This window comes from Trachemys scripta, chromosome 8, assembly GCF_013100865.1.
Source record: "Trachemys scripta elegans isolate TJP31775 chromosome 8, CAS_Tse_1.0, whole genome shotgun sequence".
Classification (NCBI taxonomy): domain Eukaryota; kingdom Metazoa; phylum Chordata; order Testudines; family Emydidae; genus Trachemys; species Trachemys scripta.
In genome coordinates, this window is record NC_048305.1 from 98,384,604 (window position 1) to 98,404,207 (window position 19,604).

Consider the following 19,604-nt stretch of genomic DNA (forward strand, 5'->3'; position numbering starts at 1 on the left):
AAAGTGCCCTCTTTCAAATAAGCTGTGAAAACTGAGATTTTGACCACTTGTGGGCGCTGAAGATGCTAAATCACTTTTTTGCAAGAGTAGGGGTATCTTGACTAAACTGCAGTTTAGGTAATTTTCCTTCTAAAATTTCAACTGGATACTTGAGATCTGATTAACACTTTTCAAACATGTTTTAAAATTAAATTTCTCATCTGTTGCTTATGTGTAAGGCTGCATGTCTGTCACAGAAGACATGGATTCCGTGACTTTCTGTGACCTCCATGACTTCTGTAGTGGCTGGTGTGGCTGGCTCCGGGCAGCCACACCAGATGCTGCTGGGGCAATCTCGGGCCACTGCACCCACCCCTCACCACCCCAGCAGCAGCAGTAGTAGTTTGGGTGTGGGAGGGGACTCGGGGCTGGGGCAGAGGGTTGGGGTGTGGGGAGGTGCTTATCTCGGGGGGGCTCCCTGGAAGTGGCTGGCATGTTCCTGCAGCTCCTAGGTGGTGGGGCCAGGGGACTCTGTGCTGCCCCTGCCTGCAGGCACTGCCCCCACAGCTCCCATGGGCTGCAGTTCCTGGCCAATGAGAGCTGTGGAGCCAGCGCTCATGGCGGGGGCAGTGCACAAAGCCCTCCTGGCCTTCCCTCCCCCTAGGAGCTGCAGGGACATGCCGGTTGCTTCCAGGGAGCTGTACAGAGCCAGGTAGGGAGCCTGCCAGCCCCACCAGCCCTCCCCAGCACCAGCAGGAGTCCCAGGCCACTTGCTGGCACCTTGCCCCCCCAGCACCCATGCGCCCCCCAGGCTGCTGTCCCCCCAGAGTACCTGCAGCACCCCAGTGCTTTCCCTCCAGAGCACCTGCAGCCCCCGGCCCAAGTTTTAATTAGGGTTATATATTACAAATCATTGTCAGGTCATGGGCCATGAATTTTTACGGCCCGTGACCTGTCCATGACTTACTAAAAATACCTATGACTAAAACGTAGCCTTATGTGCACTGAAAGTATACAACGTTGTAGGCAAGGCCAGAAGGGGTGGGGAGAGCATGAGTGTTTGCTACCGGAAATTTTGTATTTTCATAGAAGAATGAGCTTTACATTTCGCTTTGAATTTAAGCATGTTTATCTGTTACACAGAAGTTTCAGAGGAATTGCCTGAAGACAGCTGATGGAGGTTTGGTTAAACTGTTTTCAGTATGAAATTGTACTTGAGAAAAAAATTACCAAAATTACTGATGATATCTTGATTTGCTATTTTTAAATTACATTTTTAATCACTTTAAAATGATTTATTAGTGTGAAATGTGCTGCAAAAATAGTTCACGCTTGTAATAAGTGACTTCAGTATAGAAAATGTGGGAATGGCTTACTGTGCTGATAGAGGGTTTACCTCACAATGAGTTTTTATGGAATAGCCACTCTAGCTGAGAGCTAGGACCTCATCAGTTTCTACAGTAACTCATAATCCAAAATATTGTGGCAGATTGGATCTAAATTCCATAGCAAGACCCCAGTTTCTGTGGCAGACTGGAACTTCAAAGTAGCCTCAGGGAAAATGTAAATATGGATGTCCTAATTTAAAGAATAAAACAGTACAATATTTTGTTTTTATTTAGTGTCTAAATTTTCAAATTTGCCACTGATTGTGGTGTTTTAACACAACTGCATTGTGGACTGTTGAGGTAAATCTGAAGGTTTTGGTAATTAGGTAGGCATATTTAGAACTTTTGGTACATGAAGGTGTGGGGGGGGGGGGGGTTGCAGTTTAGAATGGGATAAACCACCATAATTGCATATTTCTGCTAAAATTATCAGGAGTGAAATAGTTAATAAAATTGGCTTTAAGTAACTATTAGTTTTCAGAGCTAAGTCCATTGAGATGAATGAAGTTCACACCTCAGAGCTCTCCCCCCGCCCCCACTCTAGAAAATTCAGTGTCTGTTTGGCCTTCCAACTGTGAACCATCTTCACAATCAAATGCTAGAAACAGCTTTAATTAACAAAAAAAAAGGGGCAAATTCCATGACATACACAGGACTACTGTCCGTGGATCATTGACCATCTGGCTTTGCCCTTTACAGACAGAGGTGCTGTCCCTGGTTCAGTGAGCTTTAAGCCAATGTTAAGCTTGGGTGTCTATCAGGCACCAAATCCATATGTAGTTGCTTAAGAAAACTAGTGTACTTGCTGGCTGGCTGGCTGGCTGGCCGGCCATGACTTTAACTGCAGGGTATTGTTATCTGCTCCAAAAGGTGTCACTGGGACTTGCTGGCAAAGACTGGAAAATAATTCTAAGGGCAACTAGCTGCTTTAGGCTAAGATGTGGCAATAAATGACTCTCATGGGCATCCCAGTGGTTATCTAGGCCCTATTCTTTGTTCGGTGCTTCCCTCTGCCTCTGAACCAGTATTACTGGCTTGGGTTTGGTTCTACCTGTCTATTTACCTCTGTCCCTGGGTACTACATCCACTCCTCCAAACTTCACTCCCTGTCCTGTGGCAAGACCCTATGGCCCCTTTGAAATGCCACCCTACCTAACCCATCCTTATGGTCCTCCCTTCCTCTGCTCCGCCCCTTTCTCATAACCCCGCCCCCGTTCACATAGCCCCGCCCTGTGGCTTCTTTCCCCGCCCCTTTTCGCTTTGCGCCTGCGTGCGCGCTGAGCTCGGCGCCGCGTCCTGGTGTGGAGTGGCGGCGAGCGCTCGCGCGCGTCTCTTCAGGGTCTCCCGTGCGCTGGGGCTGGGCGTGCCGGGCAGGGTAGGCCAGTCACGCTGTGTGCGGGGGCGGAGGCCGGCTGTCGCCTCTGTCCCTTCCCCGGAGCCTGCACAGGCCCCGTTGCCCCGCGTGGCGGGGGGGGAGTTGGTTATTTACAGGGCGGTGCCCGCTGCTTGTCTCCACCCGCCTTGTCCTGACAGGGAGCTCTAGCCGCTGTGCCGGGCTCCAGGTCGGGGACGGGGGAAGGAACCGGCTCCTGGGAACGGCTTCCGGGGAGGGAACCTGGAGGGACAGGCTCCTGTGCCCGGCTCAGGGAGGAGGAGAACCCAGGGTGAGGGGGGACAGGTTCCTGTGCTCGGTGGGGGGGGAGAACCCAGGGCGAGAGGGGACAGGCTCCTGTGCCCGGTTCCAGGTCTGGGGAGGGGTTTAGTAACTTGGGGGTGTTGCAGAGTGGTGTCTCTGGTCTGCAGGGTGGGTATAATATCCCTGGTGTGGGATTACAGGGCGGTGCTGGTCTGGGTGGGTATCGTAACCATGGGTTGGTGGTTACAGACTGGTGTCCCTGCTCTGTGGAGTGGATGTAGTAAGCTGGGGTGGGGGGGTTACGGGGTTGGGTATGGTGACCCTGGGGGGTGGTTACAGGGTGGAGCCTTTGGTATGGAGCTGTAATCTGTGGGGCTACAGGCTGCTATGCCCACCTTTCAGATTGGATTAGGTTGGTTTATAGGCTTCTGTCATGTATCACAGTTGGATGTCAGTGACTTAACCTGTGTATGTGTGGGGTTCTTTTTGTGTCCTTTAAAGATAGAGTTGTTTGAGATTCATGAGTCAACATGCTTGGGAGAAGACCCAGGAAAAGTCCCCAGGCAAAGGGCCAGGGAGCTGCTGCTGCAAAGCAGGTACAGAAATCTCCTCTCTCTCACTATAGTCTGGTTAAAAACTTGCATACTTGGGGTCCCGCTTTGTGATTCTTTCTTGGGCTAACATGATTCCAGAGTTGCAGGGTATCCTACAAACCTTGCTATACAGTTAGTTGTCCTCTGCTTTTCACACCCTAGTTAGTTTATCTTCTGGTAGTAGAGACCTGACATCCAGATATCATGCTGATTAAGGCATTAAAAATACAGACAGACTTGCTACAAGATAAAATTCTTCCTGTCACAACATTGTGAGCTTTGCCTTACAACCCAATTATAATAAGGTCCTGTTGAAGCTCACATCAGAATTTTTATAACATCTCTCAAAGACAGACCTGTGAAAATCAGAATGGTTAGTGACTATCTTAGCTGCACTGGGTGATCCTCTGAGAGAAGAGTAAATCCTACTACTACTTAGACAAGTAGTTTTAATTTAGTTCCCTCTGTTTTGTTTATATGAAGTTTGGTGTTGGTTTGTGGACTGGCATTTCCTGTGCTCCACTATTGTATTTATTACTTCTATGCAGGGATATTGAGTCCAGATAGGTGTTTGACTGCGGCTGTTAACAGCAGGTCCAGGTACATTTGAGTAACTATATGCGATAAGTGGATTGTGCTGTGATGAAATTTTAATCTTAAAATATCAGAATGTAGTGCCCTACAGAACAAAGTGTGGGAGATGTCCTTATAGGAGGAATGCTTTGTGGGATAGTTATAATTTTAGGAATGCATGGCTTTGTTGAACTGTGCAAACTAGGAGATAGTGTGACAGTGTCAGAAGTACAAGAAGAAGCCAAAATGCGGAGTCAAGAGAGTATCCAATCTAAGAAGGGGTGCATCTAGAAATGAGGAGTGAGACACAGGCAGGGAATGAAATTATTAAGGCTTTGAAAATGAAAAGAAGCTTGAGTTTTATTCAGGAGAGGGGGAAGCAAATGTGGAGATGAAATAGGGAAACGGAGTATCAAGGCAAGATTGGGAGACCTTGGCTTTGGTTTGGATACACTTGAAAGGTAGACTGAACTGGAGGCTAAAATGGGAGGGTTACTGGAATAGGGGCTAATGTGTTTGTAGTAGAGAGAGAATGGTACAGCTGTTCGATTCTCAGTCCATTCCTAAATGAATTCGGATTAGTTGGAATCAGAGCTCTAAGTGCATAGGAGCTGAGCTTAGGTGCTTTTTCCCACCACGTTAACACTACTTATGTCTTTTCTTGCTATGTGCATGTCAGTGTATTCATAATGCTACCATTACTGTAGCACTAGAGTTTAAATGTCTAAATTAAAATATATGCATTTTATTTATTTCATTTGGACCAAGAAAAAATACAAAGATCAAAAGAAGCAAAGAAATTTAAAAGAAATAAAATGTAAAGGGATAACCAGTAAATCAAAGGCCCTGATCAGCCCTATAGGATCGAAAATAGGAAAAGAATATTTAAACCATTCAGTTCATATCCTGGCAAATGTAAGATTGTTTCCAACAATATATTCTCCAGTGTCTTTTCCAGCTATAAATGAGCATGTTCTGTAGAGCTCATTTGTGCTTTACAGTATGCTCACTGCATTTCTTCCTGGTTCAGGCCTGTCTTTGTCTCCCCTCTTTTCCTTCCTATTTAAAGCACTTGTTTGATATTCATTGACTTCAAAAGAAGTGTGGTTTACTGCACACAACAAGGAAGTTCTAGCCAGAACTCCTAGGGCATGTGTACACAGCAATTAAACACCTGTGACTGGCTTGTGTCAGCTAACTGGCAGCGGAGATGTAAAATTGTGGTGTAGACATTTGGGCTCAAGGAACCTCCCCCCTCGCGGGGTCCTAGAGCTTGGGCTCCAGCCCAAGCCTGAACGTGTACACCACAGTTTTACAGCCCTGAGCCCCAGTCAGCTGACCTGGGCTAGCAGCGGGTGTTTAATTGCTGTGTAGAGGGGTGAAAACTTTATCTAATACCCCGAGATTCTATTGCTGGCTTCACAACTAACTTGCTATGGGACAGTGGGCAAATCACATACACTTTGGCCTCAGTTTACCCATTTGTGAAAGGTACGTAATATTATATAGAGCTTTGCATCTTGAAAGCACTGTGTAAACAATTGCTAATCTCCTCCTGCTTCCTTGAGCAGTGGGAAGCAGCATTATCCCCATTTCACAGATGGTGGGAATTGTGTGGGGAGAAGGGGAGAAACTGAAACATTGGGAGGTAAAATTACTTTTCCAGCATCATGCAGTGAATTAATGGCAGAGACAGGATTAGTAAATAAGGGCTTTCAATCTTGTGCTGCGTCCTGTAGGGCAGTGGTTCTCAAACTGTCTTTTTCGCAGACCGCTTGAAAATTGCTGAGGGTCTTGGAGGACCACTTAATGATCCTTCCAAATGCTGTTTGTACCGTTAGCTAACTATTGTAAAGCGCTTTGGATAAAAGCGCTATATAAAAAAACCCAACTTAATAATAATTAACTTTTTTTTTGTTCTACAAATAAAAGCACACAACTCATATTTTAATATCCGTAATGTTACCTTTCTAATGCGATAGACGTGCCCTCTCTCCCTCACTGCCGCAGCCTCTGAACTGGGGCTCGGAAGGAGGGGGGACTCTACCTCTCTCCCTTGCTGTGGCAGCTCCTGAGCTGGGGCTGGGAAAGAGGGGGTCTCCCCTGCCATGGCAGTCCCCAAGGTGGATAAAAATCAATGATTTTTTTTATCGGATTTTTTTGATTAAAATACTTTTTGAGGGGGGAAAAAACCTATCTAAAGATAGTTTTAATTAAGACACATTATAGCTCAAAGATATCTCATCATGGAATAGGGATTATAAATCCTAATTCTATAGGATGAGACAATATATTCATGTAATGTTTAAGAAGTTTTGTAAATGAGTTCCAATAGTTCATGGATTAGGGTCCCAATATTATGGGGTTCCACAGACTTCTGTGTAGATTATTTAGGTTAATTTTTCTATCTACCCAATGGGACTCTGTGCTCAGTCTAGAAGATACCATCAGAGATGCTTAGTTTTTCAGTTATCAGACTGTGGATTTGTGTCTCCAGAGGTAACATGCTTGTTAACAGCAAAAACATTTTTAAATAAATAAATTAATATATAGAAGTGAGAAATAACAGACCTCAACTCTATTGTCACTCTGCAAATTTGTATACACAGAGTCAATCCCTTACCTCTCTCTAAAAGTTCAAAGTTTCAAAAAATTCAATGAATAGAAGATTGGTGTGGGGGGAATAGATCTGGACAAGGAGAAGAAGTCTGGAGATAGATGAGAGAAGCGAGGGACATATGCTTGTTTTGTTAATATATTGTATGTTTGCTGTTGAAGAAAAAAATCCAGAAAACTTGGTTGTTTTAGTTAAATAAAACAATTTAAATGTCTATCTGGTGGTGTTCTCCTCCTGATACAACATGGCAAGAAAATCCTCCAAATATTAATGATTAACCTGTTGAATTGGAGATAGTTCACCTCCCAATGGCTTCATAAATATCTGCTTCAATTACCTTTGATAAATGAAATAACCAAACAATAATTCATTTTCTGATATAGCTATAAAACTAATCTGAAGTCACTGCTCATCATCCCAGACCAGCATAATGATGTGATCCCACCACTTAGTGCTTGTTTCTTGCACCCAAAAGTGATGGTCCACTGTGTTCTGTTGCACCATGAATGCCAAAAGTAATCTGGTGGTGTTTCTTTCCATGGTATGCAGCAGGTCAGACAACTTTGATTTCTGTTCAGATTGGGTGCTCATGATATTCTGCATGACCAACTGCAATGTGTTCATAACAGTGACCACAACTGTAGAAAGCAGTGCAGGACCCATCCTTTCAAACAGAGATGGCATGTGCACAGTAAACAGGGGCTGTTGAAAAATGCTGCAGAATGTAGTCGGAATGCTGGGATGGAAAAAACTGCATCATGGGACATTGAGCTTGCAGCCATGATGCACTACAATCCACTTCGCCTTCCCACAACTCCTGGCTGCGGAAGGTGGGATAGCTACCCACAATGCACTGCTCTCACTGTCGATGCCAGAGCACTAACTGTGGACACGCTTTGCTGACAGAAGGAACATTGTGTGAACATGCACAAGTGATGTAATTATGCCGGTTTTTGATTGTCAGCTTAACTTGCGTTGACCTTGGTTTAACGCCACTCAGATTGTTAGGGTTACTATGTCAGCATAACAGAGCTGACAAATTTAAGTGTAGACACGTGCTAGTATGTCAACACAAGAATGCTTATGTCAACCTAACTTATATATACCAGGCCTGTGATTGTCGTCTTGGTTCAATAAAAGATATTACCTCTTTCACCTTGTCAAAGTAATACATTTTTCTGTATTTATAAATGTCATAGAAACAAATGATATGTTTCATTGTTTATGCATCACATATCATGATACATTCTTCAAGAAGGCTGCATTTTGGATTGTGCAGCATTATTTTTGTTTACAGTCGAATTTCTTTATATAGTTTCGGGTAAAAGCTAAGCAACAGTAAACCTTTTTTCATCCTTATCATTTTGAGCTGTGATTCGTCAACTCTAATAAGTTCTGCGGGACAATACTATGATGGGAAACATTCAAGGAAGTTATTTTCGTATTTCAGTGGGTGACACTTTGGAGTCAGTACTGAACCAGTGTTGCAGTGTCCTGGATTACTGTACTTATGGAGGTTCTATCTTTTAGATCAGACAAAACAGAAGTCCTCACCGTTGTATGTTAAATCCTTTGTCACTTTTTGCAACAGTAGGGGAGTTTACCCTAGTGTGTTGGTCAAATGCTAATTTATACAATTAATATTCTTCCTACTCAATTCACTCTGTAGTTTCCATTGTCCATGGTAGTATTTGCTTCCTGTTCTAAACAGCTGTGTATTGGTGCAGTACAGTGTTAAACTGTTGCTGGTTCTACACAAGAGGTGGCTGCACATCAGTGGGTGAAATGATTCCTTTGTGTATATCGTTTACAAAGTGATGGACCTTTTGAGGTGAAATGTGAGGATATGTATGAAAGTTCAAGATGAAATCTTCCCTGTGTCCAAGTTTAGAATACCTGGGTAATATGAGGAATAATAATCAAATATATTTGATAGCTTCGGATATAATAGGAACCTTACTGATTAAATTTTCTGCTTAGCAAGTCTTAACAGAATTATTTTACCTTGTTATTTCAAATACCAACTATTCCTATTCATAAAGGATTCAGGTTGATTAAGTGCAGGCCTGAGAGGGGGTTTATTCTCTGCTGCCCAAAAGAGGTGTATTTGGTTTCAGTTATGTGTATATCTTGTTTGTGTTATATAGCTAGTCAAAATTCCAGGGGATTGTGGTTAAAAACTCCCAGCCAGAACCCACATTATCTTTGAATTCAGAATCCACTGAGATGTTTAAATAACCCAGGTGATGTGATGGTGTGAGTGATGTCTCTGTTCTTACTAGAATATTTTCCCTTGGTTCCAGCTGGGGCTCTTCGTAGATTTCAATCCTGAAGCAATGTTGCTGGATATTGAGGATGGTGGTGGTGATGAGGATCTAGAAGCAGAGCTTGCTGCTCTCACAGGAGAGAAGGTGACAGAAGGGAAGTCAAAACCCAAAGGGAAAAGTAAGTCATTGCTCCTGGTTCTTGCTGACTGAAGAGCTGTGTTATTTATGTAAATAAAAGGGACATAATGTTACAAATCACACTTCCTTCTAGATTCTTTTCCTCTATGGTTGTTACAAGTAACACTTAAGATTACTATATAACTCAGAGATTAGAGAAATATTTTTTCTGCATTGTGTCTGCTTTACAGTGAAAGATTTAAGATGTAATCGGGGCGTGCACAAGGGGGGGCAAGCAGGGACACCGGCCCCCCAAAAAATCTGCATGTGTTCCTGCAGCCCAGAGAGGGAGGGAGCAGCAGGGTGTTTGGCTACCAGATGAGCTCCTCCTCCTCCCTATCCCTAAAGCTACACCTGCTGCTTCTCTTTCCCTGCTGTTGGAGTCCCACGTGTTGCCTCTGCCTCCAGCCCCTGACTCACCTCAGAGGGCAGCTATAAAGCAGGCAGCAACACTGGGACTCCAGCAGCAGGGAAAGAGAAGCATCAGGCTGCAGGGGTGGGGGGAGGACCCTGCAGCCAGCTGCCCTGCTGCTTCCTCCCTGCCCAGGCTGCAGGGACACGGAGAGTACTGCTGCAGTGGGAGCTGCTGCCTCCTCGCTACTGGGTGTCCCTGACAGAGGCGGCCCAAGAAACCGGGGGTAGGGTCACATGAACCTTTCATTTGCGTGTGTTTAACGTGCCCCTCCAAAAGTATTCAAATTTAAAATCCTGGGTACGCCCCTGAGATGTTCAAAGAGAAAGTTAAGAGGTGACTTGCTCACGGTATTTAAATACCTTCTGTGACATTCCCCAGGGTACAATCTGGACTGTTGAACAGCTGTGTCCCTTTAGTTCTCTAGCCTGGGGTGCCTTTTACACTGCTTTGCAGTCAGAAGATCCACTCCTGGCCTGCTCACACAGCCTTTAGTATGCAAAATCACTCCCAGCTGAATACATGAATGCTCTCCCAGCCATCCATGAATTACATATAGGGGGACATCCTCACAGTTTTAGCTCCAGCTTTGTTCCCCAGAAATGTGCGTCTTGCACTGCTCTGTATTCTCCTGGACAGTGTAAGCTCACAGTAAGTACATCATTCCAACACTGGGTAATGATTATGCTGCAACCATGTCATCCTAAATAGAGATTCCCAAACACTTCAATCCAAACACGCTGGTTTAGATAAAACAGTAAAACAAGTTTATTAACTAGAAAAAGATAGATTTGAAGTGATTACAAGTGGTATGGCATAAAAGCGGAATTGGTTACAAAAGAAATACAAAAATAAAACTGCAAGCTAATACCTAAATGAACTTGAAAGCAAAATGTCTCTCACCATAAGTTGCAACAATACACAGGTTGGATTTCCTTTCAGCTAGAGATCCTTCCCCCAGTTCAGCGTTCTTCAGATATTTGTTGATGCCATGGGCAGAGAGATGAGAGGAAGAGAGGGGTGATGTGGAGGTCACTGTCTCATTTTATATCCTCCTCCTCTCTTTGAGGATTACCCCATGCCGGTGTGTAGACAAACAGTCCCTTATATACCTGAGATTCCAGCTGTCTCTGGGATGCAATGTAAATTTCTTGTCTATACCTTCTCCCCTGCTGGTGGATGGCCAGTTAAGCAGGTAATGGCACTTTAGCACCTTGCTGGCATGCTGGTGTGTCTCCGAGAAATTGGTTTGTGGGCGTTACCCAGAACTACAGCATATTTCAGTAACAATCATATAGCAGAATCTCATAATTTTATATGCAGTGTTGTTACACACACATCAACAGGAAAATAATATTCAGCAGATTGAGTTTTCAAATGATACTTCACAAGGCATACTTTATACAAAATGTAGCGTAATTGTATAAAAATGGTGAACGTGGGGTACAGGGTGTCACACTTACATGGGGAGAAGATTTTTGAGAGTAGAGGGCTCTTTCATTTAGCATACAAAGGCATACCAAGATCAAGTGGCTGGAAGTTGAAGCTATACAAATTGAGACTGGAAATAAGGTTCAGTTGTTTTTTTTAACAGTGAGGGAACAAGATAATTTACCAAGAGGTGTGGTGGACTGTCGATCACTTGCAGTCTTTACATCAAGACTGGATATCTTCCTAGAAAATATGCTGTAGCTCAGCCAGAAGTTATTGACATGATGTAGGAATTATTGGGTAAAATTCTTTGCCATGTGTTATGCAGGAGGTCAGATTAGATTATTAAAATGGGCCTTTCTGACCTTAAATGAAGTCTGGAAACCTGAGAGTTTGTTTACTTGGTGTATTTGACTGCATTTGTGTATAATCCGTTTCATTGTTTCTTGTATAGTCATTTTCCTATGCTGTTTGTGTGGGATGTTCACACAACAAGGGAGAGGAAAATTTATAAATGCACAGGAAAATGTGATGGTAAAATAATTGGCAGGAAGACTCAGAGGCAAGTGTGTAGTACCTGAAACTAAATTTGAATTCATTTTGATACTGACTAGTTTTCAAGATAATAGTTACCCTTGAAGAGTAACGAACGCAGAAGATTTTAAAGTATCTGAAATAAGTTGATGCAGCTATTTCTTGAGTCTGTTCCCTTTTTAAATCTTACTTTTAATAGACATTCTGTTGGATCAAAGTACAATTGTATATTTTTTTTAAAAACTGGCCATCAAATAAAAAATCCTGTTGTTTGAATTAAAGAATCCTATAACTGACTTTTCCTTTCTAGCTCTTATAAAAATGACTTTTAGAAAGCATTAAATAAAGGTCTTGATCAGTAATTCTGATAATATCCTGAGTCTAAGGGGATGTGTTCTAGATCTGTGTATGAGGAGATAGATACCCTTTGTGTCATCAAATCCACTGTTTCTCTCTGTGAGTTTCCTGTGGGCACTTTCAGTCGCACTGGGTTTTAATTTTTATCTTTTGTCGCTACTGCCTGTATAACGTACAGGTAAGGTCTGGTTGTTTGAGCATAAGTCTGGGAACCAGGAACTTCTGAGCTCTATTTCCATCTCCAACACAGACTCTTTCTTTGGAGCTCATGAAGTCACTTAATGTTTTTTTTCCACTGTTTCCCATCTGTAGAATGAAGATTAATCCTCAACATCTCTGTAAGGTTTTATGAGTCAGTATTTGTTATGCCCACTGAAGGTATCAAATGTTTTCCTCATGTCTGAGCAGCACATTTGTCAGCAGTGGCATTGCTTGAGCATTGCATCCCTGTTTTTCTGGAATTAAGGCTATAGGTGAAATCCTACTGTTATTTTCACTTGTATAACTGAGGGCAGAATCTGGTCCATGTCTATGCAGGAAGAAGAATAAGACTAGTTTAAACAGGGTCTAGGTGGCGGTGGGGAAGAAGGCACATATTTGGGAATGAGTATAGAATACAAAATGGAGCAATTAGGAGAGATGGTTGGACAGAAGGCAGGAGAAGCATAGGTGGAGGTGAGATCAGAGGGTTAAGCGGGGGAGGAGTTGGGTAGAGTTTTCAAGAGGAGGATTAGAATTGGAAGCTTAAACAGAAATAGGAGAGGAGGGGAGCCAGTGGCCAGTGAGGAGATGAGAAGAGAACTTGCTCAGACAATAGGAGAGGAAGATGATCAGAACAGCAGCATCTTGGGTAGGCGGAGGGGGAATAAGGGGCAATATTCTCTGACTTGTGTGACAGATTTAAATTCCAATATTCAGCTTGGCTTGTGACACTTCTATGGATTGAAGAGGGGAAGCCTTCCCCCGTGGCAACGCATTTTGGTTTGCAGTAGTTACTTTGTATGCTATGAATTATGGGGCCATTTGTTAGTGCTACGAAGCTGAAGGGGAAAGCCTATCTGATGGCAAAGATTCTTTGTCAATCTTAAAGAAACAAATAAAATCTGTTTACTGTTCTGAAACGTTGTCCACACTTTTTGCTTTGGTAGCAAGCAGGTGGTTTGTGTTGCTCAGTGTGTATCTGGTATTGGGTTAGTAGTGAATTATTATTTTTTCAGTTCTCCTGCTGGACTCTGGTGGTTGTATCTTTCTCTGCAGATGAGAATTGCCTGGAATTGATTAATATGTGCACAGTTTAAACAGAGAAGAAAGATGATCTTTTGGGTAAAGAAGTGAACTAGGTTCAATTCCTCACTCCTCCATGGAATTCGGGTGATCTTGGGCTAGTCACTGACATCCCAAGTGATTGATTTAAATGTTCTACACATGGGTGCAGGGGTCACCTGTGTGTGGCCCTTTTCGCATGATTGGGCCTAAAGCTCTCTGTAACTCATTCTTTATCTATAAAATTGAGTTTATTCCTTTTCCCCACACTTTGTCTCTGGTCTATTTAGTCAGTAAACTCTCTGTAGTGATTGTTTCTTGCTTTGTTTATGAACAGCACCTAGCACAATGAGGCCCTGAACTCAGTTGGGGCCATTAGGTTCTACTGCAATACAAATAGTAACAATATTTCAGGATTTGGAAGAAAATGTAAATAGAGAAATGTTTGAAGCTGAATGTAGTAGGAAGTGTAATGTTGAGGATCTATGGGATGGATACTATGTGAATCATGAGCAGAGAGGGGATCATGTTGCATGAGGGCTACTAGGAGTTTGTCTTCACTACAGAGTTAACTTGAGTTATAATGCCAGTGTTGCCCCTAACTCAAGTCCCATCCATGTATAAAATCCCTTAACTGGAGTGTGGCGATGCTTTTAGCTCAAGTTGGCTGGCCAGTCAAGAAATATAGAACACAACTCAAGTTAGCACAACATGTCAACTGCTAAAACAATTACTATGCAGCTTAAGTATTATTTCTCAGTGTGGCTGCTCTCACTCAAGCTCGGTTAACTTAGCATAGCTTCTGAAGCCTGTGGCTTAATAAGTACAGTTAAGGGTGCACGTTCAAGTGGTAGCAGCTAGTTTAATTTGTTTTAAGTTACAAGTTGTTCTAAGCAACTCGTAATCTATGTAAGGTTTGATTCTGCTATGTCCCGTGTGGGTGTAAGTCAGGAGTAAATGGAGTTACACCAGGGTATAACCACTGTGAGATAGGAGCCAGGCATCTCAAGTTGTCTTACCTGAGTATTTTACACCTTGCTCCTTCATAGTTGTAAATCTGGCTGTTTTCAATATTGTAAATGCTTAGGAAAAGTTTTAAAATGTACTTTTACCTCCTGTTTTCACTGTTGTTTTAGCCATGTTGGTCCCAGGATACTAGAGAGACAAGACTATATCTTTTTTTATTGGACCACCTTCGTGGTGAAAGCGTGTGGTGAAGTTGGCCCAATAAAAGATATTACCTCACCCACCTTGTCTCTTTTTTACTTGCTACTGATTCTGGGTTGCAGAGGCCGGTGTTTGACAAGGGGACAAGGAAAATGAATAGTTTGAATCTGTTTCTGTAGTGCAAATGATAGCACAGAGTGTGAGCATGTGTTTTATTGAGCACGGAGAGAGTATGGTCAGGTTGCAATTGCCAGCATACTTCTCCCTATCCCTATGGAAATCTGCATGTTCACTATTCTCTGGAGAACTCCATTAAACACAACTGGGCAAGAAAAATGCACCAGATATAACAAGGGAAGTAGAGTAGAGGCACATTTCAAGGTACATGGACCCCTTGTTCTTGTGGAGGAAGACTAAATTTTCTAGAAATAAAATTCCTTTTGACCATAAGTACGGTTGACAGTAATAGTCTCCATGATTCAATTTACTCTTAAAAGAAAAAGAAAAGCTCTTTCATGTGTTACTGACATTCCTGCCAGTTGTCAAAGCTCCAGAATTATCAAGTTGTATGCCTGAACTCCTCATCTGCTGTGGTGAGCTTTAGGCTGCATGTTCTCTCCCTCATTCCCCTCACCCACATATTTCTATAGGTGGCACTAAACAGCACATTTTCCTTCAGACAATCTGCACCACAATGTAGTGAAAACGCAACAGAGGAGGGAGAACATGTAGTCAAGTGGAGCAGAGGTGGGAGGACCAGAGGAAGAGAGCAGAGACAACAAAATAAATCAAAATCAGGGAAAGGCACAGAAAAGGAAAAAAGGAAGAAGCATAAAACAGAGAGAGGAAAAGAATGTAATAGAGATACAGCAAATGTACCAGGGGATGGAGTGACAGGACAAGGGAGATGGAGCAGAAGGCACTGATCAATTGCAAGTGGTGGGGTTTCAGCCAAAAAAGGCATGGGAATTACTTAGCCAGCTTTACTTTCTTGCTGACTAGAAAACATTGCCTGTAGTTGAAGGGGAGAAGTGACAAGTGAACTCACAGTTCTTTTCCAATCAGTATGCTCATGGTTTAGGTTTGCACCATCCAACAGTATGCTAGATCTTCATGGCTTGTCTCCTTTTGGTTGCCTTCTCCAGCCCCTTTACCCATGGATCATATTGAAAAGATGGCTGCAGAGTGCATGAAGGACCTGAATGAGGAGAAGGAGGAGGATGAAGGTTTGGAGGAGGATACGGACCTTTTGGTATGTACTTACTGCCAGTGGAATTCAGTCTTTCATGGAGTAAGTTCTGTGAGCAACAAAGCCCCTCAACTTTTTAAAGGGAAATTAAGACATGGCAAAACTTACAGCGGATTTAAACATTTTTGAATGGTGGGATGCTGTCCATACCAAGATGAGAACAGTACCTGACTATAAATGTGTGTGTGAATATGGTTCTTGGGGGAGATGGGAACAGAGGAAAATCCCAGTCCATGTGAGTTAGGGAAACATGGCTGAAATTCTTTGTTAGAAGAAGAACAGGGAGACCCAGAGGTGGATTGAGTAAACGGGCTTCTTTATTGCGGTACTTGTTCCCTTCAACCCAGTTGTTGAGTAAGCACTGAATTAGTTACAGCACACTCTTTTTTTATTTAAGTTAGTATGTAAATACCTACATTTACTACAATACCTCCAAAACCCTTCTTGAGTAATATGAACGCCATACAGTGAATATAATTATCCCCGCCCCTGTTTACAGCATTAAGCATATTCTACAGACATTTTTATTTTGAAAATACATTTCTTTGCAATAATTGCAGCCACAAATTCCCTTAATTAGCAGTTTGCAGGGAAGGGAGGAAGCTTGAGCTCGTTTAGCTAGGGGGAGATAAAAGGGAGGGGGAGACAATATTGCTTTACACATTCCTTATGCAGCTGCAGCGCTTATCAATCCTTAGCAAGCAGAAGGGAAGGGAGGGGGTAGCACTTTATCTATCAAGCGCAAAAGCGGTGCCTGCCTGTACCCCTAATGCCATGTCTGCACATCAGCGGTTTCCCAGGTCTCTACTTAACCCTTACATGTCCCAACATCCTTTTAGCAATCATTCTACTTATAGTTATGGCTAGGACACTTCTGCTCTGAGTTTGGCTAGGGCCTAATAACCATATCCTTGAGCTAAAATTTTTGTGTTTATTAAAAGTGTGTTGTGTGTGAGTGGATTGTATGGAGGCTGCACTAAACTACACTTAGTTCAGTCATTAGTGAAGGGTGACTATTTGGAGGTTTGAAGTTGGGGTTTAGACAACCTTCGAAAAGATAAAATCCTTGTCTTAGCTACTGCATGTTCTTCAGTCCTCAGAGAGCTACCCAACAAAAGGGTTGTGTAAGAGACCTTAGCACCATATGTTGGGCTGTGAGCTCCCCAGGAATTGCCTTCAAATTGTGCCGGAACATTTCCACTCCTGGCCAGAACCAGAGTATGTGGAGTCAGCTGCAAAACAAATTGAAATTAGGTAAGGCAGGAGAAGTTTAGGGACATCAAAGACTGTTTGAGGTTTAACTCTAGTTTCTGGAGCCAGAAGGTACATACTTTCTCCAGACCAGCTCTCTCACCACTGTTGATTATCACTTGCCAGTGTCCCATGGAGGTGTGTTACTCTTGACACAAATTGTCATATAATCTACACTGAAACATTGCCTTGGGCAAAAGACTTCAGGATCTGAATCGTTCTTTTTACTGTGGCAGTGGGGAGGTGCTTTAGTTCCTGCAGCATCTGTTCACGTGGTGCCGAAAGCAGAGCATGCTTTACAGTAACCACCTCACTGATTCTTGCTCTAGGCAGAGTTGCAGGAAGTTCTGGGCAAGCAAGACGAGACAGAAAGTGGTGAGGATGAAACCATAGCGATGGAGGTGGTAGCAGCTCCACCAGTAATACAGCAGCAACCTGAACTGCAGGCAGAGGTAAGAAAAAGATGTGTGGTTGACTTGGAGTTCCACTGAATCATTCTCACTATGCAGTTTATAAGATGACAAGCTCGCTTTATATTCTGGCTTATTTTGTACATCTGTACGTTTCCTGGTGGGAGCTGACACTATATTGATATAGTTAGATTTCATCTTGCATTGTTCTTAAGATGAATTTGGTGTTTGTGAAAATGAGTAACTAATACCACCAGACAGAGTCAAACATAATATATGTTGTAAGCTCTTCTTGCAGGGATTTTGTCTTGCTGCCTGTAAATCTCTTAGCACATCCATGGTGTTATATAGATAATAGTAATGTGTGCAGACTTCCTTTGTGCAACTTACAGCTCTGCTATTGCTCCTTAATTCCCTTTGTAGTATTCTTGTTATGAGTCTAGAAACTCCACACAGTTCTGCTGTGCTACATTACACATAACAGTAGTAATACCTAGTTCTTATATAGTGCTCTTTCTGTAGATCTCAAAGTGCTTTGCAATGGAGGTCAGTATGATTATCATTTTACAGGTGGCACAGAGAGGGGAAATGACTTGCCCAAGATCACCCAGCAGGCCAGGGCAGAGCTAGGAATGGCATCCAGGTCTCCTGAGTCCCAGTTGAGGGCTCTATCCACTAGACCATACTCCCTCCATCACATGGCCTATAACATCCTATAATCAAATAAGCAGCGAGATGGCAACTGCTAGCAGGAGAGGGGCACACAGCCACCCCTGTAACCTGTTCCACAGGTCAGAGGAGCACCAACCTGAGTCCAGGGGGTTCTGTTTATTTTCCCACCCTACCTGGGCCAGACACTCCATAGTTGGGTCTGTTGGATTCGGGTCAGGTTGCAGGGCTCTACTGTACATCATGCAGCGAAATCTCAGTCCTGATTTCCAGCATCCCAATTATCTACCATCCCAATGTTTTTTGCCCCTGTGCCTCACACCCAACTTTTTATCAGTGCACCTGAATCCTAACTTGCAGTAGCCACTGCTGTTTTAATCCTGAGGCCTCTCCTAAGCAGGCTGTCAGTGGTGCTGAGTTATGTAGAATTTCAGAATCTGTTTACTATTGAATTTGTCTGTGCAGGCACGTTTTTTGTTCAGTTGTTGCTTTTCTTCTGTTGTCATACAATACAGATTTCAGGACTTCCGTGCATTGTGCACATTAATAAATAGGGCAAGAGTAGGTCTGTGTAGAGATAATGGCAATAATTACATCAGGAGCCAGCTGACAGGTTAATTTGACAACCACAGTGCTTATAAGTAGTGGATGGTAACTGGTTATTTCTGTCACTTGTTTCACTGGGCAAGTCCCAGACTGCAGACTTTCCAGCTTACTAGAGGAGGTGGGAAGAGGAGATCTTGTATTGAAGTCAATTTGTGAGACTCCTCGAAAGATGTAAAGTTAAGATGGCGAAGAAAACAAACATTCGCACCCCAAAATAACACCCAGGCCATCTGGGCACATGAGGTCTGAGAGGCATCACTGTTCTCCCTCATTTAGTCCTATCCACCCAGTCTCCAGTAACCCTGTGGCTGTAAGTTTCCTAAACTACTCCACCCAATTCTCTCTATTGCTCCTTTGATAGGAAGCCCAGAGATGTATCCAGGAAACATTGGTGCAGTACAAGTGCCCTTCTGTTTCAGATAAATTTTCCATTTTCTGCTGTCTTGATTCCTGAGCCCAGTCTGTGTGCATGTGTTATTTTGTACAGAAGGGATATGCTTACTTTTCAGTGGTAAGGTGAAGCATGTGTAATTTGGGAAAGTAAATAATGTGCCTTACTCCCCCTCCTCACCCCCCCCCCTTTTTTTTTTTTTTTTGAGATCACATCTCCTGCTGTTTCCAGTGAATTGCAGCGGACGATAGAGGACAGAATAGCTAACTATAAGGCAGCAATCTCTAATGCAAAGGAGGCAGACGAGAGTGGCAAAGTGCGACGGTACGAAAGAGGCCTCAAGGTATGTTGGATTCATTACATGAAGGGGGGGGAGGGCGGCTTTCAGTGGAAGAGGAAAGTCCTTGTTAAATGTAGGATAGAATTGATCCAGGAATATTACTTGGTGCTTTCTGGGTTTTCTGACTGTAAGCGTTGTGTGCAGGAGAGACTAAGGAGACTGTGCCATGTGTTCATTGTTGAGTTCTAATTTGAAGCAATCTTGTCAAATAGATTAGGCTTAAAATGTAGGTCTTTTATAAACATGATTTTCTAGGGTCAGTGGAAATGTTTCCATTCACTTCTCTTTATTTGA

The 19,604-nt window shown here is 43.1% G+C and overlaps 1 protein-coding gene across 7 annotated transcripts in view; it reads left to right on the top strand.

Moving 5' to 3' along the window:
- Positions 1-2,630: 2,630 nt before the first annotated feature.
- CC2D1B (coiled-coil and C2 domain containing 1B) overlaps positions 2,631-19,604 on the top strand; it is a 68,368-nt gene continuing 51,394 nt past the window's right edge. For 3 of the 7 annotated variants that reach the window (XR_004646878.1, XM_034779659.1, XM_034779664.1), the window contains exons 1-6: positions 2,633-2,746; positions 3,509-3,599; positions 9,090-9,231; positions 15,540-15,646; positions 17,224-17,346; positions 19,179-19,313. Coding sequence is in view for 6 of the 7 variants with exons in the window: in XM_034779659.1 (XP_034635550.1) it covers positions 3,534-3,599; positions 9,090-9,231; positions 15,540-15,646; positions 17,224-17,346; positions 19,179-19,313 (573 nt within the window). In the remaining variant the exon portion in view is untranslated. Of the gene's footprint in view, positions 2,747-2,793; positions 2,930-3,504; positions 3,600-9,089; positions 9,232-15,539; positions 15,647-17,223; positions 17,347-19,178; positions 19,314-19,604 lie in introns of those variants that run through there. The other 4 variants (XM_034779660.1, XM_034779661.1, XM_034779662.1 and 1 more) reach the window with 4 other exon arrangements.